This window comes from Tupaia chinensis, unplaced genomic scaffold (genome assembly GCF_000334495.1).
Source record: "Tupaia chinensis unplaced genomic scaffold, TupChi_1.0 Scaffold000612_1, whole genome shotgun sequence".
Lineage (NCBI taxonomy): Eukaryota > Metazoa > Chordata > Mammalia > Scandentia > Tupaiidae > Tupaia > Tupaia belangeri.
The window spans coordinates 4,859,422-4,885,751 of NW_006160131.1; the positions used below are offsets into that span (position 1 = coordinate 4,859,422).

Genomic DNA, 26,330 nt, shown 5'->3' on the forward strand with positions numbered 1-26,330 from the left:
AGGGAAGAAGGGCTGGGACCTGCCCCAGGTCCCATTGCCACAAGGCTTCCGAGCCACCCAGAATGTCCACCACAGCCCTGCCTCCAGGTCCCTTGTCCCTGTAGTGGAAGGCAGCATACCCAGTGCCCGTCATGCACACCCGACTGCCCAGCCCACAGAGTGCGCTGCACACATCCAGCCCCACCTCCGTGCCGCAGCTGACACACCAGCACCCTCCAGCCACCAGGTTCCTCAGTCTGGGTTTTCTTCTTCATCTCAGTGTCCCAGCGATCTTAACTTTGGGTGGCGTAGGAGAGGGCAGGACCAGGGATCACTGCAAGGTTCCAGAACAGGCTTTCTTCCTCTCTAGTCCTCAGTCGTGTGGAGACCCGTGCATAGGCCAAAAGTTAAACACCCCAGCCCGGGCGTCCCTCCTGAATGTTAATGCCAGGCTACCCTTGGCTTGCTCCCTGGTGAGGATGATGGACATGGGTCTCCACCGTCTGAGCAAGTATCACATTAACTTACCAGCACCAATGGAAGGGCCAGGCTAGGGCAGCCCCCTGTGCTCTGGAAGAGCCTGACACGTAGTAGGTGCACATTTCATCTTCATAGCTCCTCCTGCTGTATGGGCCGAGATGCTTAGGGCATGTGATTGTTATGAAATCGCAACGGAGGAAACCGTCAGTGTGTGCGTTCTAAATTCCAGAGAGAGTTGAGTGCCACAGTGGAGGTGCTTATTTTCAAACAGTGAGGCCAGAGTCCTTCCTTGAAGGCTAGGGCAGGGAGTTTCATACTCGGGGACTTCTGGATGACTCTCCCTCGCCCCATGTCTGGACAAAGACCCACAAGGATGAGGTCAGCCTCTTCAAACATGTCTATTCCGCAGACTTTCTTGCAACCTCCACCAGCAAAAGCCAGGCCAAAATCCGCCGAGGCCTGCCTTCAAGTGGTTCCAAGGGCTGATGGCATTTTCTGAGCAAGAAGTGATTCGAGCTGGCTCGCCATGAGTTCCAGAAGAGGCTCTTGATTCCAGAATAATCTGAGTTGGAAGGGAAAAATCTTTTTCATTTTTCTTTCGGTTTTCAAAGACACTGCTTCTGTATTGATTTTCAAGTTCCAGGCATGCATGTTACATCACTGGGTACTTCATAATTGTATTCAGTTAAAATTTGACTGAAAAATTAATATTATAGAGATTAACTTTTGCCATATTTGTGATAAATATTTATTCTTTTCTTTGGTGTTTCTAATTTGTTCCTGGATTGTAGGGTGTGTGTTAGGGTTGTTTTTGTGAAGTCAGATCTGACAACCGTTTTTAACTGTGACCCCTCCCATTACTTCCAGGCTTAGGGTGGTCACCGTTCAGACACATGATAAATGAATTACGTTCTCTTAACATTTTTTCCTAGCTGTTTTATGGTTTAGGTTTTCTTTTAAATTTACTCATTAAGTATGCTGAAATTCATTTTGATATCTAGCATAGGGTACAAATCTAAAATTTTCTCTAAAGCCACACCTGCCGACCATTTGGAAAAAAAATCTTATTGTTGTATTCATTTAAAAAACAAAAATACTGTTTTTTGGTTTTGTAGAGAGAGATTTTTGCTGTAGGGCACATGCGCTCGCCAGAGAGACAGAAAGCAAGAAATCATCTCCTGGGGGGATAGCCATGCCGCAATCCCTTCTCCCCCACTCTCTCCTCAGGATTTTGCTCACGCACATACACGCGCCTGACAGGAGTTTTAAGCCACCAGGTCCGGGACTTATACCATGGTCAAATACGTGGGAATCCGGTGACATGGCCATTACGCCATCTGCTGGTCCCAACACCTTCTAGTGTTTAGTGGTCGCGTGCTATTTTTCCACTTAGGAAGGAGACGAAAAATACATCAATACCTCCTTCCCTTGGGAGTCTTTTATTTATTTTTTTTTAAGAATTATTTATTTATTATTTTAAGGGGACCAGCAGGTGGCATAGTGGTTAAGGCACTGGCACTTCCACATGGCTGACCATGGTTCGAGCCCTGGACCTGGTGATTTGCTTTCTCACTTTCTCTTTCTCTCTCTCTGTCTCTCTCTGGTCAAATTAAAATAAACAAATGAATAAATAAAATGAAATAATATTTTTTTAAAAAAAAAGAATTATTTATTTATTATTTTTAATTTGACCAGAGAGACAGAGAGAGAGAAAGTAAGTTGCTGGGTCCAGGATTCAAACTGCCGTTGGCCATGTGGGAGTCCAGCGCCTCAAACATGCCACTTGGCAGCCCCCGTATGGGAGATGTTTACAGGGTGGGAAAGGTGCCTGAGTACATGGGTTCCCCCCACACACACACACAGAACATCTACTGCAAATACAGAACACAGCCTAGGCTGTACCAGAACACTAGCAAGAGCTCACGTGAGCTCACCAGCCTCAGAGTGGAGTGCGAGTATCTGGTTCCTAGAGGCTTCTGGGAAGAAGACGGAGCGTCATCTCTCTTTGTCCTTCCCAGCTGTGTGACCTTGGACAGAGGACCTGACCTCTCTGGTCTGTTCTTCAACAGTAAAGGGCATGGCTAGCCTGGCCCACATCCTGGTTGTCAGGGTTAAGCGACATCGTGCCCGTAAAGCCGAGAGCGCATGAAAGACGAGGGCAGGGCCTTCCTCGCGATGCCTGCCCGTCTGTGAGCCAGGCTTTGAAGGGAAAGGAAGGGGAGAAGGGGGGAGGTTGCCCAAGGGGAGCCCTGGGACCCGCGGGCACACAGCTGTTCCCTGGTTGTGGGCTTAGGGAGTCATGCCTGGCAGGGCTGGCCCCTTGGTCAGATCCTGAAGCTCGTACCCAAGTCAAGGCTTGAGGTGGAAGCCAGGGCTCGCTCTTACCAGTTTCTAGGTGGGGAAATGGTGGGTTCCAAGTGCGCCCCTTGTTCTCAGGGGAGGGCTTCTGCTGCCCTGGTGGGAAAACTTGGGAACACCCCAAGGGTGTCACAGATGATCACGTGCCAGCTTGTATCCACACTTGCTGCTGCTGCTTAGACCCAGATCCCCCTGCTGCCCCTTCCCCTGCTCCAGCTGGGACAGTAAAAGCAACTAACGGGAATGAGGCAGGGCAGGGGCCCAAGATCACGTATTCTGGAGGCCCAGGCCTCAGATGGCAGCCTTGGGAGACGGTGCTCTAGATGGAAACACCTGGAAGGAGCTCAGCATGTCCTGAGGTGGCAGCTGAGGGGGAGCTTCACCCACGAGACAGCCCAGAAGGTGCGCAGGCCCTCAGCCGTGCCTGACTCAGTGGGCCTCAGGCTCGGTGCAGCGGGGGTCTACTTCCCGCTCAGACTGTGGCTCCTTCAGATCCCGCCGACCCACCACAGACGAGTACATGGGGATAGCAGTGCGGAGCACTCGGCAGGCAAAAATAAAATGAAGAGAAATTATTTCTTTTTTAAGACAACTGGGTCTCTGGGGTTGGCTTGGGTCTTACTCATTCACGGATGATGTGGGGTGGGGAATCTCGGTCTCCTCTCGGAGTAGCGCGTGTCAATGCACAATACTGACTCATCGCTCGCCCCCGCTCTTTCCTGTACAGGGAGCACATTGGGAAAAAGAAATCTGGTAAGAATGCTTTCTGTTTTCTTCTCTTCATTTAGTATTGGGCGTGCTCCTACAGAGTACCCACTGTGTGCCAGGCCCCGGCTTCCACCGTGTGACCAAGCAGTTCAGTAGACGGATGTTGTCTGGATGGATGGACAGGTGGATAGAAGGAGGGGCGAATGGATGGGTGGATGGATGGATGGATGGATGGACGGACAGGTGGATGGATGGATGGATGGATGAACAGAAAAATAGATGAATCCTTGATTGGCTGGTTGATGCCCTGCCCCGTTTCACAAGAAATGATTTGAAGTTGTTTCACCCTATACCAGAATACTACAAAACAGATGAGGCTGCTGTCCTGAAGTGCTTTGTGGAGGATGAGAGGCAGACATCTTCCTGACCAGGCCATCAAGAAGACGCATTGGGCCCAGCCACAGCGGCACACTGCTAAGATGCTGTACTGCACAGGCTGGGCCCACAGGGAGGCCTGGGTTCGATTCCCGGTCCAGCTTTCAGTGTACAGGCCGGGTACGGTGGCACCTGTCTGTAACCCCAGCAGTTCGGAGGCAGAGGCAGGAGGACCACCAGCTTAGGCTGGCCTGGCTAACACCAAAAGCCTATGGGAAAGCGCATTCCCGTAGGCCCCGCTAGGAGGCTGAGGCATGATGAGCCCAAGTAGCAAGAGCTTGTCTTTTAACGGGAAAGTGGAGGTTACTTACTGTCACTGTTCTGCCTCAGAAGAAGCAATGCGGAGAGCTCAGAGCTAAGAGCATTCTTCTCAGGGGTTGGGGAGGGGTCAGAAAGGAGGCACCCTGGGTCTTGAAGAACAAACCTTCCACTGCAGGGCAGGGCTTCCTGGGCTGGGGAGGCCTGAATGTGCAGCAGGCGGGGCCTGACCCGTCTGACATCTCCGCTCCAGCCCAGCTTCCTGCAGTCAGCCCCTGTTCTGGGCGGCGAGAAGTGCAGCACCGTGCAGTTCTCACACTTACTCTCTTCTCCCTGAAGTAGATGGTCTTCCTTCTGGGGCCAGCCAGTGGTGTGATGGGTGAAGCGGCTGGATCTCACAGGGCCATTCTAGACTTGGAAAATGGAGAGGGAATTGTGATGTGTCCATCGTCCCTGGGGCGTTCTTTCTCTGTCTCTCTCTCTCTGTCTCTGTCTCTCCCTCCCTCTCTCTCTCTCACTCGCAAGCGCATGTGCTTTATAGTAAATTAGAAATAAGTATCTTCCTTCCAAACACTGTTTCTGTGCCCTGGCAGCACAACTCTCCCATCAGAAGCTTTCAGTGGAGAAGAGAAGAGGGGATTCGGGAGTGCTCCGAGAACTGAGATTGAATTCTCACAGCCTGGGCTTGCAACTTCAGATCAACGACAGCCCAACTTTCCTTCAGGCTGCCCAGGATCGAACCTCACATCTACAAAGGCCCTGGCCCATACCACAGCTGGAGCCAGTGTGGCCTTCGGAACTCCCAGAATTCTATGTTCTTTTATTTCTTAGGACTCCAAGAAGCTTGAGGGGGGTCTACAAGGAAAAAGCAGGGAAGGATAAGCAGAGATCCCAGAAGTTAAAGAGGATGCCCTCTCCCTCAGGCCTGTTTCCTTAGCAGTAAGACAGGAGCAGTGATGGCCGCCCACCTTGTCAGATTGCTGCTGCCCTTTTTATTTCTGTTACTGCTAGTGTTACTCAAAGCATGCTGGGGTCCCTGACCAGCATCAGAAACAACTCCAAATGCAAAGGCCTTAAAGGACCAGCAGGTGGCATAATGGTTATGTTGCTGGCTTCTCACATTCTGACTGTAGTTCAAGTCCCAGGCCCAGCGGCTTAAACTCACACCGGGTGCATGTGCCTATGTGCCCAAAATCCCAAGAGGAGAGTGGAGAAGGGATTGTGGCATGGCCACCCTCCCAGGGATTTCCTGCATTCTGCCTCTCTGTCTCTGTCTCTCCAGCAAGCACACGAGCCCTACAGCGGAAAAAAGCTCTCTTAAAAAAAAAAAAAAAAAAAGAATCCTTTGCTACCCGGAGTACAGGCCTGTCCCAGCCTCGCAGGCCCCAACACCAACCCTGAAGGGAAGCAGGGAGAGGAACTCGGTTTCTGCACAGTCGTGGCGCCTGGGACCCACACAGGCCTGCTCCTAGTCTGAGGTGTGGACAGCTCCGCTTTCTGTTTAATAGGCACTGGCCCGAGCCATGGCATCCTGCTAAAGCCACAGGTAGTTCTTGAGCCCCAGGGATAATGATAGGTTTCCTAGAAAAGAGCAGAGAGGAGATGCCACGCTTGGGCTGGGCACAGTTCCTGGGTTTTTTTGTTTGTTTGTTTGGAGAGGTTTTTGCTATAGGGCATGTGCACTCACCAGAAAGATAGAGACAGAGAGATAGGAAGCGGGAAATCCCACCAGGGGGAAATGGCCATGCCGTAATCCCTTCTCCATTCTCCTCTCAGGATCTTGGGCATGCATGCACACGCGACCGGCATGAGTTTAAGCCACTGGGTCCAGGACTCGAACCGTGGTTGACTGTATGGGAGTCCAGCAGCGTGGCCATCACGCCATCCGCTGGTCCCATAGTTCCTGGTTTTGAGTGTACAGAGGCTCCCTGGAAGGAGCAGTGGGAGGGAGGGAAGAATTGAAGAAAGGCAGCTTCGGTTTGTGAAAACAAGTGTCCAGTTAGAACAGGCCTGATGAGGGGACTTGTCTGGAAAAGAGAGAAAGGCTCTAATTTGCAGTGACCGTTACATCATTCGCCCGCAATGATGGGCCGGGTTTATTTATAGCTCAGCTGGGCGGGAATGAGCATCTTTGTCCTTCAGACTGAGAACCCAAGCTGGGATTAGTCTTATTTTTTACCTGACCTTTGAACACTTCCTTTTTCTAGAATCAGCCTTCTTGATTGAATTTTAAAGGGATTTAAGGTTAACAGGATAACTCCTGAGATGTCGGTGTCAGGACTCCTCAGCTGGAAAAGGCTTATCTGTCTCTGGCATTTCTCTGTCATGACCAGCTGGCTGGCTCCCGCAGAGTTCGGCGAATGTGGTCTCAAGGTCTGCTTATCCCATTGGGGTGGGGGGGGACTTTCCAAAATCTGACCGATTGCATTATTTAAGGAGTGTCTTTTGTTCTGATTTTTCTACCCTTTACTTATTAAAGTTTTTGTTCTTGTTTTTTTTAATTTGCTAGAGGGCACACGTGCTCGCAGGAAGTGGGGGTGAGAAAGCGTCCCCTGTGGGGAATACAGTCCACTCTCCTCCATTTCCCCCTTCCTTTGGGCTTTCAGGAATGTACACACACATGTCTAGCATGTTTTTCAAGCTGCTGGGTCCAGGCCTTGAGCAGTGCCATCACCCACATAAGATCCAGCCGCCTTAACCATCAGGCCACAGGCTGGCCCAAAGTAGTCTCTCAGTTACAGACTCTCAGCCAGCCTGCCCGCAGTAAATTTCTGGATAGAACATTCCTCTTTACCATTACTCATCATTTTCTTTTATTTTTTAAAGGATTACTTTATTTCATTTTGTCTGTTTATCATTATTTTTAGTTCAACCCAAGAAGAAGAGAATGTAAGAAAGCAAGCCACCAGTTCCAGGACTCGAACTGTGGTCAGCCATGTGGGAGTCCAGTGCCTCAGCCACCACGCCCCTGCCAGTCCCTTACTATCCTTTTAAAATTTCATCATGTAGAAAAGAATACCTAACTAGAAAACTGTTAGATTCAGCTCTGTGCCTCTTGAAAATATGTTATGGTGGGACCAGCAGTTAGCGTAATGGCTATGTTGCTGGACTCCCACGTAGTCGACTGTGGTTCGCATCCCGGACCCGGTGGCTTAAAACTCACGCCGGGCGCATGTGCGTGCGTGCCCAAGATCCCGAGAGAATGGAGGAGAAGGGATTGCGGCGTGGCCATACCCCCTGGAGGGGGGTGATTTCTCGCTTTCTGTCTCTCTGTCTGTCTGTCTCTGTCTGGCGAGCTCACGTGCCCTATCGCAAAAACCTCTCCAAAAAAAAATATATATATATGTTATGGTACTTAATGATACAGTCACCCTCCCACAGTCCAATCTCCTTTCTCTTGACCTGCTTCCTCTCTCATATTTCCTTCTGGACCACAGAGTGATATTCCTCGCTTTTTATTTCCTACTTGGCAACTCCTAGCATTTAGCCACCTGCTTCAGCTTTTAGGGTTGCAGTTACAGTGCATCATAGAGCTTGGCTACAATATGACATCCCACCAGTAGGTGTCTCTACGTAACACCAAAATGGCCAGAAGCCTCGTTTGAGACTCCTGGTAATCAAATAAGTGGGGTTCTCATTTTCATCCATTTTCAGTGTTCTGTGTAGAATGAAGGAAACTTGCTCTGAAAGACTTGATGCTGAAAAGCAACTCCATGTTCCCCTTGCTGAATTACTTCATGGCAGGGAACTGCAGTCTAACAGCTATCAGTCTGAAAAGGCAGGCAGGCGATGGCAGGCTTAGACCTGGCCCCAGAGCAAGTCTGGGAGGAAATGCCAGGCCTGAGCCCTGCGCCAGCCCAGCGTCCTGACCCCTGCCCTTGGCCCTCCTCATTTCCTCACTTTGTAACTTGCTCACATCAAGGGCCATGGATTCCCGGATCCTGTCCCTGCTCACGGTTTTGCTGAACGCCGTCGGCAGCTCTTGTTAGGAGAGTTGGTGTGGGAATAAACAGGCCAGAGTCCTGAAAATGGTGTGTGGTCTGAGGTAGGAGGTAAACCTGGGACATCCAGTCAGGGTATCAGGCCCTGAAACAGAGACACAGTCTCACACAGTCTGACACAGTAAGCTTGACCCACGATGGAGTCACAGTGGATCAGTTTCAACAAAACACTGACTTCCTTAGGACTCAAAAGAGCTGCCACTGAGGGCCACAGTTTCTGATTGCTAACTCCATGCCAACAGAAACTGAAGGTCGTTTGGCCTGCTGGCCCCGTGAAGGACGGGGTGATAAATCGCACTACCAGACAACTGTTTTCTCAGGCCCACTTGCTTATCAGAGAGCCAGCCGTTTTCTTGGGCTGCTGGATAAAATCCTCGGTCCTCAGCTCCTCTTCAGCAACAATTCGGGACCCCTTCCACTGTGCTGGAAGCTTCTTTTCTAATGAACTTCACTTACTATCCTCTCCGTTGTCTGTGTTTCTAATTCTTCATGAGCTTTAGACAAGAACCAGGCCTGGTGTTCGGTCTGAGCACCCAGCACTCCTGCGTGAGTCTAACTGTGTTGACATCAGCATTAAATAAAGCTGGGTAGGGGACCAGCAGTTAGCGTAATGGCTATGTTGCTGGACTCCCATGTAGTCGACCGCGGTTCACGTCCTGGACCCGGTGGCTTAAAACTTACACCGGGCGTGTGTGTGTGTGCATGCCCAAGATCCCGAGAGGAGAATGGAGGAGAAGGGATTGCGGCATGGCCATCCTCCCTGGGGGGTGATTTCTCGCTTTCTGTCTCTCTGTCTCTGTCTGGCGAGCGCACGCGCCCTATAGCAAAAACCTCTCCAAAAATAAATAAATAAAGTTGGGTGGCAACAGTTGAACTCTCTGGACAGAGTAACCCAGCTTCACTGGGTCCTGGCCTGACTGAAGCCCTATCCCTCCCTGTGGATAGGTGCCCTTGATAACTCAGCCCTGCATGTTCCCACGAGGAAGAGCTGTAGGGGTTCTAGAAGTCTCCCTTTGTCCTCGGGTCATTCAGTCCACAAATGTCTATTGAGTTCCTGTGCTAGGTGCTGAGTGACCAAGACAGACAGGCATTCATTCAGTCCATGTGTACTGAGTACCTGCCGTGGGCCTGGCGGGGCACTAGGCCAGCAGGACACGGGTGCATGAGGTTGGAGGTACTCTGACCAGGAGGACACAGGGCTATCCTCGAAATAAAATGTGAGGGGAGACCTTCTAATTCTCCCTGCAGTAGAAAGTCACTTAAAGCTGAGTGTTAAAATATTCATTCACAGGGCCAGCAAGAGGCGTGATGGTTAAGGCACTGGACTCTCACATGGCCAGCCATGGTTCGAGTCCTGAGCCTAGCTGCTTGAAACTCATGACAGGTGCATGTACATGCCCAAAATCCCAGGAGGAGATAGGATTGTGGCATGGCCAGCCCCCAGGGGGTAGTTTCTCACCCTCCCTCTCGCCCCATCTGTCTCTGTCTCTGATGAGCACACATGCCCATCGAGGTGCCACTTGAGCAGGAGCCTGAAGGAAGGGAGGAAGCTCTGCAGAGGTCTGGAGAAGACTGTCCCTAACAGAGGGACCAGCAACTACGAAATTCCCTGAAGTGGGGTCCCACTTTGCATGCTCTTGACTAGCCAGGAAGCTCCTGGCCAGAGCACAGTTACCGAAGGTCACGGTGAGTTTCCAGCCAGGCAGGACCACAGTCGCCCACAGGCAAGCCCAGTGTATCCAGGCTGACCTACCACCCATGCCACCACAGCTGGGTCGTTAACTTTTCTTTTCCTTTTATTTTTATGATTTTTCAACCCCCCCCACACACACACACAAACACACACACACGGGGGATGACCACACCACAGTCTCTTCTTCTCCATTCTCTTCTCCGGACTTTTGGCACTCACACATACACACACCCTGTGTGTTTTTCAAGCCCCTGGGCCCAAGATGAATCATGCAGTTAGCCATGTAAGATCCAGCACCTTAATTTTCCAGTCTGCTGGCCCCATTAACTTCCAATTTTTGAGAATTTTTTTCTGCCATTCCCTTTTTACAGCCCCTAGTTGACTTGTCTAGGTTTAAGAAATGCAAACTTCTTAGCTTGGCCTGAAGGCATGGCTGACGTGAGCCATGCCTCCCTCAGGGACCTCATCGGGACCCTCTCCCCACCACGGGGCCAGCACCTGGCCGCCTCCCAGCTCTGAAGGCCCTGAGCCTCCCTTCTCAGCGTGCCGCACCATTTCCTCCCCACTCCCTCAGGCATCTCCCCCTCCAGCCTTCACCTTCCATCGCTGCCTTAGGGAGATCTTGCCGGCCACTGCATGCAATACAGCACGGTCTCCCTCTCTGTCTCTCCATCCTGGCACCCCTGTTTTCTCCAGCAATTCATTGATCACAAACAATTCCGTATCTGAGTGGGTCTGTTCACCTGTCCTTGTGTCTGTCTCCCTGACTGCGCTGAGCTACCTGAGCCCGGGAGTCTCCGGGGCTTGAGCAGCAGCCTCATGAATTAGTGTGTGAGTGATCTGGGGGTGGCCCCATGTCGATGGGTGTTGAGTCTGCGTTTAGTTGGATAGGCGATGGATGGGTAATGGCTCTCGGACTGATAGTTGGATCAGTCAGCATCAAGGAGTGATCTTTCCAACTAGGCCGTCCGCGTTGTGAGGGCAGGTTCCGCCTTAACCAGCCTTAACCCCCAGTGCCTGCGTAGAATAGGCACTCAGTAAGTTTAGGTGGTTGAGTGAGCAGATGGATGAATGGGCGGATGAGGTCACCCTGTGACAGCATTCTCTGTGTGGAATGTCCTAACGCACCCAGTGCCCTGGCTCCTGCGCGTCTGTGCACAGGTGGGACCGACAGAGGCACTGATTGCATTTCCGTCCACAGGGGGTGACCCGGCCTCAGTGGACCCCATGGTGCTGGAGCAGTACGTGGTGGTGGCAAACTACCAGAAGCAGGAGAGCTCGGAGATCAGCCTCAGCGTGGGGCAGGTGGTGGACATCATTGAGAAGAACGAGTCAGGTGGAGCCCGAGACTCCCTCCTTCCCCATGCACAGGTCACCAGGGCTCTCGGACAGAAACGCTTGGAAACCCAGAAGCTGCAGTAACTGATCCAGGCTGGCCCGCTTCCACAGGCCCGGCTGGGGGCCTCCTCGTGAGCTGCCCTGTTTAGTCACAGGGTGCAGTGTCACACGTGGTCACAGCTCACAGGGTCACTGAGGTGGCCTTGCCAGTGTGTCCTGAGGTCTCACTACACTGACATGCCTTCTAGGTTTGAAGCGCACAGAGGCAGTTGGGCGCGGTGCTGGGAGCACGCGCCATTGCTCTGCCTTTATTTCTGTGGGCGTCTTCGAGACGGCTGCACGAGCCCTGTTGTCAAGGAGTGGGTATGCCCCATGCCACTCACCTGCCCACCTCGGGGACACGGCACGTACATGGCCGGGTCTGGTCTGATGCGGCGTGACTGAGGCACTGAGCCTGGATTTCCGCCCAGACTCAGCAGTTCACACTAGTCCAGGCCACTTCATTTCTCCAATCATCAATTTGTTTGCGGGTTTTGTTTTTTTGGAGAGGTTTTTACTATAGGGTGCATACACTCACCGGAGAGACAGAAAAAGACAAAGAGCAAGAAATCACCCACCCCCAGGGCAGATGGCCAATGCCACAGTCTCTTCTCTGTTCTCTCGGGATTTGGGGCACACAATGCACACACACCCAGAGTGAGTTTTAACTCGTTGGGTCCAGGACTTGAACCACAATGGACTACGCACACACACCCAGAGTGAGTTTTAACTCATTGGGTCCAGGACTTGAACCACAATGGACTATGTGGGAGTCCAGTGATGTAACCATTACGCCATCTGCTGGCTCCTCCAAAAGGGTCTTGGCACTGCAGTACACCCTCAGCCAGCCCCAGCTCGTGGGTGCACAAGTGCTCAGTAACCTTGGGACTCGGACTGTAAGCTTCCTGTGTGGGGTTGCTTCACAGGGCTTCGCCCTTCCCACCAGGCCACCAGTAGTTGCCCTGTTTTAAGGTCAGCAGTGGACAGCCTAATTCCCCATTGCCATGTTAATGAATATATTTTCAGGTTCCAGGGATTAGGGCATTGACATCTTTGGGGTGGGAGGGTCATTTTTCTACCTATCACAAGCTTGTGCAAGCCCTTCTTAGGGAATTCCTGAGTGTAGGCGAGAGGCCTCTTGGGCCATTCCATCTGCAGGTAGAGTTCCCCAGACGAGGCTAAAAGCCAAATCAGTGCCTCTTGGGCAAGTGCTTAGAGCAGTGCCTTCAGTCAGAGAGCCCTGGCACAAACCGCAGCTCTGCCACAAGGTGCGTGAGCTTGGACACCTCTGTTTGCCTCTTGAAGCCTCAGCTTTCTCATCTGTGCAGTGGGGATGGTAATGTGAAGATCAGAAAGATAATGTAATTAAAATGATTGGCACATTGCACGTCTCAGTGAAAGTGAACAACCTATCCTAACTGTAGGACAGCCTTTTTCCCCTGCCCAGACTCGGGAACAAGTGTCCTTTTTTTGCTTTTTAAATTTGTTTCTATCTTCCATCAGTGAGGGCAAGAAAAACAGACAAGCACCTCCAACAGGGTCCTCATACCACAGTCCACCCCAACCTCAGCCAGCCTAGAACACAGGTGCAAGTGTGAGGAGGCCTCAGGTTGCAAACTGGGGACCTTCCCATGTGAGTCCAGTTGCATTACCACTGCGCCATCATCTGGCCCGAGAGTAAGGTTCTCAATAGCCTTTACAGCAGGTTAGCAGCTAACATTGGTATCTCTGTTCTGCCCGGAAAAGGGTGACCTTTTAACCTCCCCGAACATTAACCGATGCAGTGGCTGGACTTAGCGTTGTATTCTGGCCCTTGGGCCCTGCGCACATCCTAGGTAACCTCAGTCTGCGGTCCTGTTCCCCCAGGTTGGTGGTTTGTTAGCACCGCTGAGGAGCAAGGCTGGGTCCCCGCAACCTGCCTCGAGGGCCAGGATGGTGTGCAGGATGAGTTTTCCCTGCAGCCTGAAGAAGGTAGGAAAGAGCCCATGCCCCTCTGTGCTGGGGAAGACACGCGGGCTGTCAGCTGATTACACCTGCAAACACCCTCTTCCCTGATAAAGTAACTCCTGAATGTGGGGGTGGGGCGGGTATCCAACCCACCGTTGTGTAGTGTATAGTCTGTCTATCCTTGTTGGACTTCCAACCTACTTGTGTGCAGTGCAAGTTTTTTGTAGACTGTATGCAACTGTGGACCTTTCTCTTTTAATCCAATCTGGCATTATTCCTTTTCATTGGGATGTTTATGCCTTTTACAGTTAGTGTGATTATTGGTGGGGCTGCATTTAAACATGATCTGCTCTTTGTTTTCACTCCTGCTCTGTGTAGCTCTCACCTACACTGGCTGGCTCCTCACCGAGTCCCTTCCCTTCAGCCTCTGCCTCAGGCTCAGGAGCTCACTAGCTCATGCTCTGGAGGTGTGAACATGAGCCAGGCCATGAGATTAGGGCTGAGGGCAACTTCTTAGAGCCAGCCTAGGTGGGCCTGGCCAAAGCAGGGGCTTCAGACCTTCCTGGGACCCCAGCAGAGCCATTTCTCGTAGAATTATTCTGGTGCTCAATGCTGGAGTGGCTTTGAGCTCATCTGCGTGACATTTGACCCACGAGTATAAAGATCTCTGGTTCCTCTGCTGGTTTAAATGGCCCTGACTGGGTGTCTTCCACTGCCCCCTCCACTCACCCACACACATGCTTCCGTTACCTAGGAAACCTGCCCTACAGGTGTCCTCAGTGATGATTCCTGCCATGCCAGAAATACCAAGCAACTCTCCCCCCGCCAGAAGCATTCATAATACCAGAGCACGGTCCACCTTCACTGGTAGGCGGGGGTTTGAGTCTTGCAGACCGACCTTGAATCTCGCTGTAGCACTAACTGGCTGTTGATCTCAGCCTGACGACTGATGACTGAACCTCTCGGAGCCTTAGCTTCTTCATCCAAAAGTGAAAACTATGATACTTACATTTTAATTGATATCTTTTTAATTTAGTAAGACCCGACATGTAAAAAAAAAAAAACCTAGGACAGTTAGTAACTAGGCATAGCTATTACCCAATCAGCCGTACTTTACCTAGAACAGAGGGTTTTTGGCTTTTCGTTGACTAATTTGAGAAGGTGTAGAGCCACTCTTAAGTACATGTATTAGAAAAGAGGTGAGGAGACGGGGATATTCCTTTTCTTAAACATTAGAAAAACAAGTGTAAGTGGCTGCATTTAGTTTTATTACAGCCAACACCCCACAGAGTAAAACATCTATTGGCGTGCTAGTCTGAGTTTGCGAGGGTCTCCCAGGCACTCATGGCTGGGCTAACACGGGCATACAGGACATTCAGCCCAGGTTAAGGGGTCGTGGTGTACGTACAACATGGCAACAGTGGCCCTTCCAGCAGTTGATGGTGGCCGCCATGGGAAGCCTCTGCAAGGTGAGGAAACAGGCTCTGATGGGGAGAGAGACGCCAGGAGTCGCACAGCTAGGGGATGGACCAGGACGGCATTTCCTGCGAGTGTGAACAATGTCCTCTCTCCGCCCCAGGGGTTTCTCTTCGCACCTCTTTACACTCAAGCAGGAGTAGAACGGTGTCTGCTGGGCGCTGCTTCTCTCAGGTCAAGGTTACCCCCAGGTGCTTGGTCTTCCTAAGACAGATGGGTTTGGACTAAACCCAAGCAGTGCACCCCAAAGCGGGGACAGGTGTTTGGGACCCCGTGCTTCTGTCTCACCTCTGCCCTTCCCCTCCACATGCTGCCCGTCCAGGCTCCTGGAGGTACTGGTCTCTGCCCCGGCCCGTAGGCCGCCGCCGGACTCTGGGGGACTTGTATGCCATCAGCTGGCGTCAAGGTGCCTGCCTCGGAGTCCTCCCATGGGATGCCTGCAGCTGGGTCCCTGCCTCTGCATGTGTCCCCTGCTCGGGCTGCCTGTGCCTGTTGCATGCAAGACATGGTGACTGCGTCTGTCTGGCCTGTGTGTTTGGGCATGTGGTTTGGGAGGCGCGAGCCTAGGGTCCTGCTGCAGTTTCCAGCTAAAACCTGACATCGGGACTTCCACAATGCTGAACCAGAACCTGTTTCTTTCATGCAGAGGATAGAAACCTACATCAGGTTAAGCATGTCCGGCTGCAAGCCTAGCTAGATCCAGGGATGTAGAAATGTCGTCAGGTCTGGACTCTCGCCACCTCTCTGCTCTCGACCTTGCTGCCACCATTCTTGCATGACGACAGCACTTGTGGGCACCCTTCAGGGATAGCTGCCGAAGAAAGAGCCCCTTCACCACGAGCCTCAGCTAAGCCACTTGGGTCACTTGCCTCCAATAAACCCAGTCGCAGTGGCCAGAGGGCTCTGTGGTACCGGGGCATTACACACTAAGCTGTTCGGAATCGCTGAGGGTCTCATGGACCCCAAAGAGGCCCTCTTAGGTGCTAGAGGATCCTCCATTCAGCTCAGCCGAGGGGTGCGAGGCCTCAGAGTCCAGGCCTCGTAGGGCTGACTGCACTTAGTCTGCGACCCTGGCAGTGCCCTTTCCATCCGGACCAAACAGAACTTCTGTGTGTCCACAAGGTTGGCTTCCCCTCCTCCACCCCTCCCAGCCCAGCATCTCAGCCTGCAGCTTCCACATATGAGGGGAACGGCTGACTCCGCTAAACACAGCATATGTGCAGCCCGAATCAGCTCAGCCCCACGGAGCAGGTCAGCAGGCCAGATCAATCAATCAATAAACGCCTGGCGTGCCTTCCACCTCCCTCTGCACAGCGGAGCAGGCCACAGCCAGCCCTGGTGTTTGCCCAGAGAGATGGAGTCTGCCCCGGCACAGTCGCCGTGGGTGGCAGGCACAGCTGGCTCGGCTGCTCAGCCAGGGGCTGACAGAGCCCGGACAGCAAAGCCTCTGCTCTTTTGGCCAGGCTCCCCCGGGTCCCGTGTGAGGTCTCTTTCCACGTCAACAGGAAGAGCTGGCGATCTTGAATGCCTTCCTTCCCTCCTCTGGGGGTCCCTTCACAGGAGCCGGCCCCTTGCCCTTGGGGCTTGCTGAGGGGTGGGTGGCATAGGGTGAGCCCATAGAGAGAGTGTGGAAGGTACCCCATCACATTCATGGGAATTGGCACCTCGGGCATGGTTGGATTCTGGGGCTGAGTGTAGTTAATTCAAAGTGTAGGCGAGTTACCAGCTGGGTCATGAGAAATGCTAGACTTCTCCTTGCGAGTGACTTGAGCCTGAAACCGTCAGCTGCCAAGGTTCAGCTACCCTGAACTCCCCGGCAGCGAGCACTGGCGGGGGGCCACGAGGATTGGAAGCCCTCTGTGTGAGCAGGCTGGCTCCCACCAGGCCCTCAGGTCTCGTTCATTGACTACACATTGGTTCATTTACTAATCATTTATGAATATGCCAGGCACCATGCCCAGGGCTAGAGCTGCCAGAATGGACAAGACACAGAACCTGCTATCGTGTAGTCCACATTCTGACAGGACAGACAGACAGGAGGCCCAGCAGATGAGTCAATTATGCGCTGCATTACAGAGCAGTTCCTGTACACGGGAAAAGATCGACCTGGGTAAGGGGTGAGAGGATGCCTACTACGTAATCGTCAGGGCATGACTTTGAAGCACGGGTTTGAGGAAGGTGCGAAACGGGCTTTTCAGGTGATTAGGGACCCACTCTTTGTCCTGTGCCCTCTCGCTGCTTGCACGGGGTCAGCCAGAGCTAGGTTAGGGGGATCAGGGGAGGGTAGCCATCTCTGGAGGAAATCTCCCCTCCGGTGGGCAAGGGCATCACACAGGTCAGCCGGCCTCCAGGCCCCTCTGTCCTTGTCCAACCTCAGCATCCTTCTTTCCCACAGAGGAGAAGTACACCGTCATCTACCCATACACAGCTCGGGACCAGGATGAGATGAACCTGGAGAGAGGGGCCGTGGTGGAGGTCATCCAGAAAAACCTGGAAGGCTGGTGGAAGATCAGGTACCTGGCCCTCCCTCCCACTGGAGCCATGCAGGGTTCAGGTCATGCGGGCTCCAGCTTCACGGAGGTCTGTAAGTGGTTGCACATGGGTAAGGTTTCTGGCTGATACAAACAGACACGTCTCTCCACTCTTTGGCCTCCCTCCCTACCCTTCTCCTACCTAAAAGTCCCTAATAAGCAAAACCTTCTCTAAACACCGAAGCACGGGTCACAGTAACCCTGTTAGGCAAGGCTGGTCACCCTCTCAGAGGTATCTTGTGTGGAGTAACTGGAGGTGGCGGCTGCCCATCCCAGCCCCATCAGACCAAAGTGGTGCGTGGCCACCGCCTCAGCTGGGACTCACCCGAGCCGACAGCTTTTCTTCTCTTGGAGTCCAACAGTCGGGTTGTCGGGAGAGTCGAGGCACATTTTTGCAGAGAAAAATACGTCATGACTTTCCCGATGACTTAGTAGAAGGAGAACCTACGTTTCAAATGTGTCACAGCCCTTCACCGGGATGGAATCAGAAGCTCTGGGGCAGGCAGAGTGACCAACTCATTCTCTCTTGCCTGGGACTTGGGTTTTCTTTGTTGTTGTCTTTTTGGTTTTTGCCATAGAGGTGCATGCGCTCACCAGAGCAAGACAATGAGAAGGAAAGTGAGAAGTCACCCCCCAGGAGTGATGGCAACGCCGCAGCCCTTCTCCTCCATCCTCCTCTTGGGATTTTGGGCACACATGCACACATACCCAGCATGATTTTCAAGCCCCCTGGTCTGGGACTCCAACCAGTGGTTGGCTATGTGGGAGTCCAGCGCCTTAGGCACCACTCCATGCTGAACTTAGTTTTAGTAATGAAACTTCTGGGGACCTCTTCTTGAACTTGTCAGTACGCAGAGAATGATGGTAAGAGAGAGCCAAGGTTGCTGTGACCTGGTTTCTGTCCCTGATGTGTGGCAGGGCTCTAGGACCATCCACGTGGGACCATGCATGCATTCATTCATTTAACAAACATCAGCTAGCAGTCCATTTGGGCCAGGCCCCCCTGTGGGAGCTGAGGAGTCAACCACGAGCAAGACACAGTTCACATGGACAGATACAAAAGACAGTCACAGAGGCCAGCAAGAAGCATAGTTGCTAAGGCACTGGACTCCCATATAGTCTTCTGCAGTTCAAGTCTCGGACCTGGTGAACTGAAAATCACACGAGGCGTATGTTGTGCATGCCTAAATTCTCAGGAGGAGAAGAGATTGCTGTGTGGCCAGGCCCCCAGGGGGTGATTTCTCACTTATTCTCTCTCTCTCTCTCTGTTTCCAGTTAACATGGGCACCCTCTAGCAAAAAAAATTTTTAGAGGTTTTTGCTATAGTGCGCATGCGCTCGCCAGACAGAGACAGAAAGCGAGAAATCACCCCCCAAGGGGGATGGCCATACCACAATCCCTTCTCCTCCATTCTCTCGGGCTCTTGGGCACACACGCACATGCACCCGGCATGAGTTTAAGCCACCGGGTCCGGGACGCGAACCACGGTTGACTACGTGGGAGTCCAGCAATGTAGCCATTACACTAACTGCTGGTCCCTAGCAAAAATTTTTTAAAAGATGATCGCCTGGGACCAGCAGTTGACGTAATGGCTATGTCACTGGACTCCCATATAGTTGACCGCAGTTTGAGTCCCAGACCCGGTAGCTTAAATTCACCCTGGGTGTGTGTGCATGTGCTTAAGATCCCGAGAGGAGAATGGAGGAGAAGGGAGTGTAGCGTGGCCATCCCCTCTGGAGGGTGATTTCTCGCTTTCTGTCTTTCTGTCTGTCTCCATCTTTCTGGTGAACGCACACACCCTATAGCAAAAACCTCTCAAAAAAAAAAAAAAAAAAAAAGAAAAAAACAAAAAAAAAAAAAGCTGATAGCCTGTAGCTTTCTACCTCCTTAGACTCTTACTGCTTTCTGCTTCTCCCTGGGCGGCTCCAGCCCTTCCTTCCCACCCTCTGGGACCTGAGCATGGTCTGGAGTAGAAACCTTGCTTCTTTCCTGGGCCAGGAGATCAGCTTGACCAGCGTCCTTCCTCCTTGCAGGTTCCAGGGCAAAGAAGGCTGGGCCCCCGCCTCCTATCTAAAAAAGAGCAGTGGGGAGCCCTTACCGCCAAAGCTGCGCCCCGGCTCGCCTGCCCAGTCGGGGGCCCTCGACACGGATGGTGTTTCCTGGCAGCAGAATGTGGCAGGCAGGGAGAAGGAGCTGCTCAACAACCAGAGGGATGGCAGGTGTGAAGGCCGCCTGGTGTCCGAAGGCGATGTCAAGCCGAGTGAGTGATGCTCCCCCAGCTCCCCTGGCTAAGGGCCTACCGTGTGCCAGCCCCTGTACTTAGGGCTTCTCTCATTCTCGAAACAGCCCTACTGTTTGTCAAGCACCTACTGTGTGCCAAGAATCTTCCTATTCGTTTTATCCATATCTAGTAACCTATGAAGATGTACAGCCTTCCTTGTACAGATTAGGGATCAGGAAGATGAGGGGGTGCCCAGGGCCTCCCTGTTCGTACACTGTGCGTGTGCTTCTTCACTCCTCCACATGGCCTACTCCAGAGCCAGAGGGAGGGACGTGGCCTTGGGATGGGTTTACACTAGCTTCAGGTCACAGCCTTCCTGTCTGTATTCTACTATTGGATGTTCCCTGAACACTTGACTATAGGGTTCATCATTGTTGTCTGCCTTGTATCCGAGCCTCAGGCCCACTGCCCTATAGACCTGTCCTCGTTGGACAGAGCATTGAGAAAGGACTTTCAGCTACCCACAGAGATGAGGTCACTGCCCCCGCTGGGCTTCTCCCAACTGTTTTTGCCAAGTGGCAATGACCTCAAGTCTCTTAACCAAGTTTTATACTCTCTTCCTTAGCTGCTCTGAAAGAACACTGATCATGTTTTCTTTCCTGCTGTGGCAAGGGTTCTGCCAGCGCCAAGTTTCTGTGGGTCTGGTCTATCATTGCCACGAGCACAACTGGATTCCATTTGACACCAATGGAGCAAACGAAGATCTGAAACCTCATCTCTGCTAGGATGTAGGTTCAGATGCTAAAACAAAGACATACCCCACACACACACACACGCGCGCGCGCGCACACACACACACATACACCAATAACCATGGCTCAGATAATTTAGGTGTTTATTTCTTTCTCATAAAACAGTCCAGGTAGTGTCCAAGGCTCCATGCTGTCAGAAGTCTTGTTACACTGCATCTGTCTGTCACCCTCCTCCTGCCCCAGGAGGGCTCACCTGATCTGGCTGGTGAAAAGCAGACAGGGAGAATTGGAGAACACAACCCGGAAGCTACACTCTTCCACTTTCTGTCACATCCCGTTGTCTAGAACGTAGTCGTGGCCACACACCGCTGCAAGGGAGTCAGAAATGTCGACAGGCCACCGAGTGTCCTGGCTAAAACTCAGTTGCTGCTTATTGTCATAGAAGACAGAGGGAGGGAATGGGATTTTGAGGGATGAGTGGACTCCTGCACACCCTAACTGCCAGCTACCCTTCTGTGTGGACTGGTGCTGAACCAGTCCTAGCAACATGTAAGGTCTGGATTTAGTCAGGAGCCCCGGACCACTGCGTGGTCATCCTCCTCCTCGTCCTAAGACCCAGAGCTAGGGCAGCCAGCTCCAAAGCAATGCCCGGAGTCATCGGCTCACACACATGAGGGTCCTGGGCCATGGAGGCGCACCTTCCTGATCAGCCAGCTCTCACGAGGAGGCTCGCAGTTCTCACGGGGAGGCTCAGGGCAGCACGCTGACTCCTGGACAGTGTTTCACCCGTCTGCAGAGACTTCCCTGGTGTCCAGCTCAGGAATCGTGTCGAATCACACGCCACTGAAATACGGTCTTGTCTCTCCATAGGATCACCGAAGATGAGGCAGAGGCCTCCTCCACGCCGGGATATGACCATAGTAAGTGGACCTTGCTCCTGGGGACAGGCCCTGACCTGGAGCTTGAGGGCTCCCCACCGGCCCCTCATGTGCCCCTCTCTTCCCTGTCCGCATTGCCACCTGATGGAGTCCCGCCATGAGTGTCGGTCACATTCACAGGTAGAAAGACTGAGGTCCAAGGACATGAACGGGGCTCATTTTCCAGGGTGTGCTGTGACAGCTGGCCCTCAGGGCCTGCTGTGCTCCTGAGCCCACTTCTCTGTCTTAGGTCAGACTTCTCAATTAAGGCAGCCAAGGCGCAGCGTGCGTAAGGCACAGAGAGCGTTCATGGCTCCCCTCCCCTTTTTTTAAAAGCGATTTTTGCTGTAGGGCGCATGCCCTCACCAGAGAGACAGAAAGCGAGAACTCACCCCGGGGGGAGATGGCCATGTCACAGTCCCTTCTTCTCCGTTCCCCTCTCAGGGTCTTGGGCATGCACACACATGTACCTGCTGTGAATCTTAAACTGCTGGGTCCAGGACTCAAACTGCAGTCGACCATGTAGGAGTCCAGCAACACAATCATTATGCCATCTGCTGGCCCCTGCCCCTTTTAATGTTTTAGTGTTTGCCACATACTGAGCTCCTATTGGGTGTCCTGCAACCAAGGGGCTGGTCCTTTAGCGCAGTAACTGATCTCACGCTCACAGCAACCCTTCCTGTGCCCGCTCCACAGGTTCTAACTCTGAGGCCGCAGAAGGGAAGGGGGTTGGCCCCGGCTGTCAGCCAGCGTCAGTATTTCAAGCCAGATGCCTCTAACTCGCAAACTTGTGTCCTTGCTGCCTCTGGTCTCAGAGACAGCCTGGCCGCAGGTTTTCATGTTTATACTGATGTCCCATATCTCTCCTCCTCGCTCCAGATCTGACGGGCCGGCGAGATGTCATATCAGAGATGATCTGAGCCATCCTTTTGTCCCTTAGAACCCAAACAGGTCCACCTCACCCCTTGAGGGCGACCGTGTGCCCCAGCCCATTAGTCCCGCCCACTAATGCGTCTACACTGGGGTCAGCGCTGTGTTTAATCCCGCCAGCCTCGAGGTCTCAACCTGCCGAAGCCGCCCGTCCCGCCCCAAGTGGAGGAAGAGTATTACACCATCGCTGAGTTCCAGACGACCATCCCGGACGGCATCAGTTTCCAGGCGGGCCTGAAGGTCGAGGTGAGTGGAGCCGGTGTTCCCGCGGACTTGCAATTCTTCATTGCGTGCACCTCCTCTCCCTTGCCTCTCACCTCCCACTTCCTTTGGAGAGGGAGAAGGAGACCGACCGCTTAACTGAGTTACAACTCACATCCCATACAGTCGACCAGTGTGAAGTGTGGTTTCCGAGGCCGGTTATGTTCGTAGATTGGTGTAAGCATCTCCACCGTCTAATTCCAGAACAGAAGAAACTCCTTCCTACTTGCCGTCGCTCCCTGTTCCTCTCAGCCCCTCCGCCACCAGCCCCAGGCCCCACTAACCCCTTTTCTCTTACGCAGTCCCCTGGCTGCCATCCCTTTTCTCTTACGCAGTCCCCTGGCTGCCATCCCTTCTTTATCACCACCTACTTCCCTCTTGCTTCCCGTCTCCCCCACCCCCTTTGCTCTCCGCTCTGTTCCCTGGATAAAGGCCGACGTAGATCCTTTCTCTCCTTGGTGTTTCTCTCTTCTTTCTCCCTGGGGTTAGAGCTTGAAAGAATTTGCCTGGCTACCAAAAAAGCCTTTGCGTAACGGACTGGCAGGAAAGGCCAGGGCTCAGACTCCCCCCGGCAGAGACGTCTCCTTGGACAGTTTCCAGAAGCAGGTGCCAGGCCCAGGAGCCCTGCCTCCGCTGTCCTGAGTGAGAGTCGGAGGCAGAGCTTTCCTTTAGTCATCTCTGCAGCAGCACAGGACTTGGCGCACCTGCTGGGACACGTGTGCCAGGGGCTCTCCTGACCCCGGAGGACTGTCACCCTGCCCTCTCATCTAAAGAGCACAGCTCCAACACCTGGCTCAGCATGGTCGGCTAGGCCCGCGGGCACCATTGGCCTCCACTCCCACGTACCTCTCTGGAGCTCCTCCCTCCCCTTCCTCTAGGTCACCAGTGGCCACACCGGGCGTGGTACCCAGCCCAGGCCGTCCTGGGCACTGCCGTCAGGTTAGCTGTGCCTCCTCTGGCCTCTGCTTCCAGGGCCATGGAAGCATCTTGACGTTTCACTAGAAGGGACCCGTGTTCCCTTTGCTCTTGAGTCAAGGACAAAAAGGTCAGTTCTGAATCGCATTTTAACCTGGTAGAGAAAAATCTGCGCCTGCATATTCATTGTCTCACGTGTATTGGGGCCCAGCATAGACAAGTTTAAAGGGGATTTCAGCCATCGTCGTAGGCCAGCGAGTGACCTGGTGGTTAAGGTCGCTGGATTCCATGGGGCCAAGGATGCAGTTCCATCCTGAACCTGGCAGCTGGAGAAACACGCCAGGTACGTGTGCGTGGGTGCCCAAACCCAAAAGTAGGAGTCCCCCATGACAGACATGGGAAAGGGGTTGCAGCATGACCCGTCCCCATGAGGGACTGCTTTCTCACGTCCCACCTCTCTCTCTGGTGAGCCCTCTAGTAAAATTTAAATTTAAAAAAAAAAAAAAAAAGACGTTGTCTCAACAGGACTGGGAAAAATCAGATATTGGTTTGGGGCATGAGGAAGCAGGCCTGACTGGATGCAGAACACCCAGATGGAGCTGTGGGTGGGCGTTTGGCCACGCCTGTCTGGAGTCCAAAGGGTGTTTTAGATCCTTTGGGCTCCAGCAGGGGCGTTCTGCCTCCTCTGGTTTCCCAGAGCTCCCAACTTCTGCTTTAGGACCTGTAATGTTTTGTTTTGTTTTAAGAATTATTATTATTTCATTTGACCAGAGGGAGAAAGCAAGCTGCCAGGTCTGTGACTTGAACCGCAGTTGGCCACGTGGGAGCCCAGCACCCCAATCACCGTGCCACCTGCTGGCCCCTAGGGCCTTTACTTATTGCTTGGGTGGGTGGGTACCTTGTGGTCTGTCCTTCCCAGCGGCATCGTGTCAGTGTCCTCAGCACACAGCAGGCTCGTCGCCGCCTTCATAAACACTTGCTGAGTTACTGCACAGCCTGGCCGCCAGTGGCTGGTGGTGAGCACTGCCCTGTAGCAGTAAGGCTAGCAGAACACCTTTGTGTCCTATCTAGACGCTTCGTCGTCAAGACATGCTTTACCGATGATCGTGACGACGTGGCTCCCCTTCTGTGCCAGGACCCTTCCGTGCCTGGTAGCTGAGCTTCACAGAAGTCCTGAGAGGCCGATGTCTTCAGTCCATTTTGGCAGTAGACATCTGAGACTCGGAGGACTGAGCTAAACTCATTGCCTGAAGGCCTGGCCTTAGTGGCGCCAACAGCAGCCCCCACCCACTGCAAGGCTCAGGTCACATGGGAGGCCCAGGTACAGTTTTAGACCAAGCTAAACAAGATGGGCCCAGTAGCGCTCGCCTGTACCCCTGGCTGGCTGGAGCCTGGAGAGAGGATCGAAACGTGGTGAGACCATCGAAGCACCTCTCTCCCCATTTCTGTTATTTAACAGGAAGAGAGAGAGAGAGAGTAAGAAAGAAATTAATTAGGGCCAGCTCCAGGGCCTGGTGCTTGGGGCAGACAGATCTCACATGGCCTACAACATGGTTCAAGCCCCAGACCTGGTAACTTGAGAAACACACCAGGCATGTGTATACGTGTGCCTAAAATCCTGAACGGAAGGAGAGATGGAAAAGGGATTGCAGTGTGACCACTCCCCATGGGAGATGCTTTCTCCTCCTCTCTGTCTCTCTATCAAGCACACATGCTTCATAGGAGGAAAATAATTGCCCAAGGTTACACAACTAGTAAGTATGGAACAAGGATTTGAACCCAGCTCTCTCTGGTTTAAAAGCACAGGCTGTTTTCCTTCCTGTCGTTCTTGCGGTCTTACATTTGCTTCTATTCATAATAGCACCTGGCTTCTCGCTAGTAAACAAAAGCTCCCATAAATCGCAGTTAATGCCACTCATGTTCATGGCCTCTCCCGGGTACTTTGCATGGAATAAGCGGGACAGATCTTCGTCCATGCATTTCCTATAGTCATTTCCATCTCACCCTCTGTGTCACTCAGATGGCCGCCCCGTGTCCTCATATGGCCCTCGGTGTATGCACATTTCTGGGTCTCTGAGGGTACAGCCATACTGCGGCAGACCCCTCCTGGGCCACCCTGTGGTCACGTAATCACCTCTCTAAAGCCCTGTCTCCAAATACGGTCATCCCAAGGTCCTGGGGCTTAGGGCTTCGCCCGTGCACAGTCCATGCTGCATGTGTTCCTTCCCCGTGTCAGCCAGTCACAGGGGGGACTGAAAGGAGACCAGAACGGAAGATCTGAAATGACAGGTTCCGTTCAACGGGTGTATCCCAGGGAGATGGAGACAAGAAAAGGTCGTTGCTCCGTCCGGGTGTGTCTCAGGGGGACATGGAGACAAGAGAAGGTAGTTGCTCCATCCGGGTGTGTCCCGGGGAGATGGAGATGAGAAGATAGTTGCTCCATCCAGGTGTGTCTCAGGGAGATGGAGAGATAAAAGAAAGTAGTTGCTCCGTCCGGGTGTGTCCCGGGGAGATGGAGACGAGATCGTTGCTCCATCCGCCAGCCTCAGTTCCTGTGACTCGAGCACGGGCAGCTCGTCTTCAGCCTGGGCCGGGACTTAAACCGTGGTTGGCCCTGTGGGAGTCCAGCCCCTTAACCATCACGCCACCCGCTAGCCCCTCTCCATGCGTCTGTAGAGTTGTAGCAGACACTGCTGGTGCCCCAATCCCCCAACTTGCCTGTAGCTGCACGTGAGTTCCTGCAAGCTGACAGCGTCCCACCTCCCAGAAAGGGGGGGGAGTGAATGCCCTGGGCCGGGGGGGTGACTGGAATCAACAGACAAGTTCCTGCTCCTGCAGGGGCCGCTCTGAGGCACCATCCACATGGTCTCTCTGGGGTGCCTGGCAGGTCACCCCTGGGAATTTCAGGCAGTGGCTCAGAGCAGTAATCTGCTTATAACTGGCCTTGCCTCTTCCATTCTCACTTCCTTCCTCGTTCCTCCGGAGACACCTCTCAAACTAACTATCTAGACCCACGTCCATGTCGCAGGGGCTGCTTTTGGGGGGATTAAAATTGGACAAGGAGGCCGGCAGGTGGCACGGTGGTTAAGTC

At 53.0% G+C, this 26,330-nt stretch overlaps 1 protein-coding gene across 1 annotated transcript in view; it reads left to right on the plus strand.

The window, feature by feature from the left end:
• Positions 1-26,330, plus strand: part of SH3PXD2B (SH3 and PX domains 2B) — a gene marked incomplete at its 5' end in the record, with an annotated part of 73,691 nt that overhangs the window by 39,005 nt on the left and 8,356 nt on the right. Inside the window, 7 exon segments of the mRNA XM_014591758.2 lie at positions 3,545-3,570; positions 11,114-11,248; positions 13,156-13,260; positions 17,108-17,225; positions 19,277-19,503; positions 21,087-21,136; positions 22,184-22,309. Coding sequence (XP_014447244.1) covers positions 3,545-3,570; positions 11,114-11,248; positions 13,156-13,260; positions 17,108-17,225; positions 19,277-19,503; positions 21,087-21,136; positions 22,184-22,309 — 787 coding nt within the window.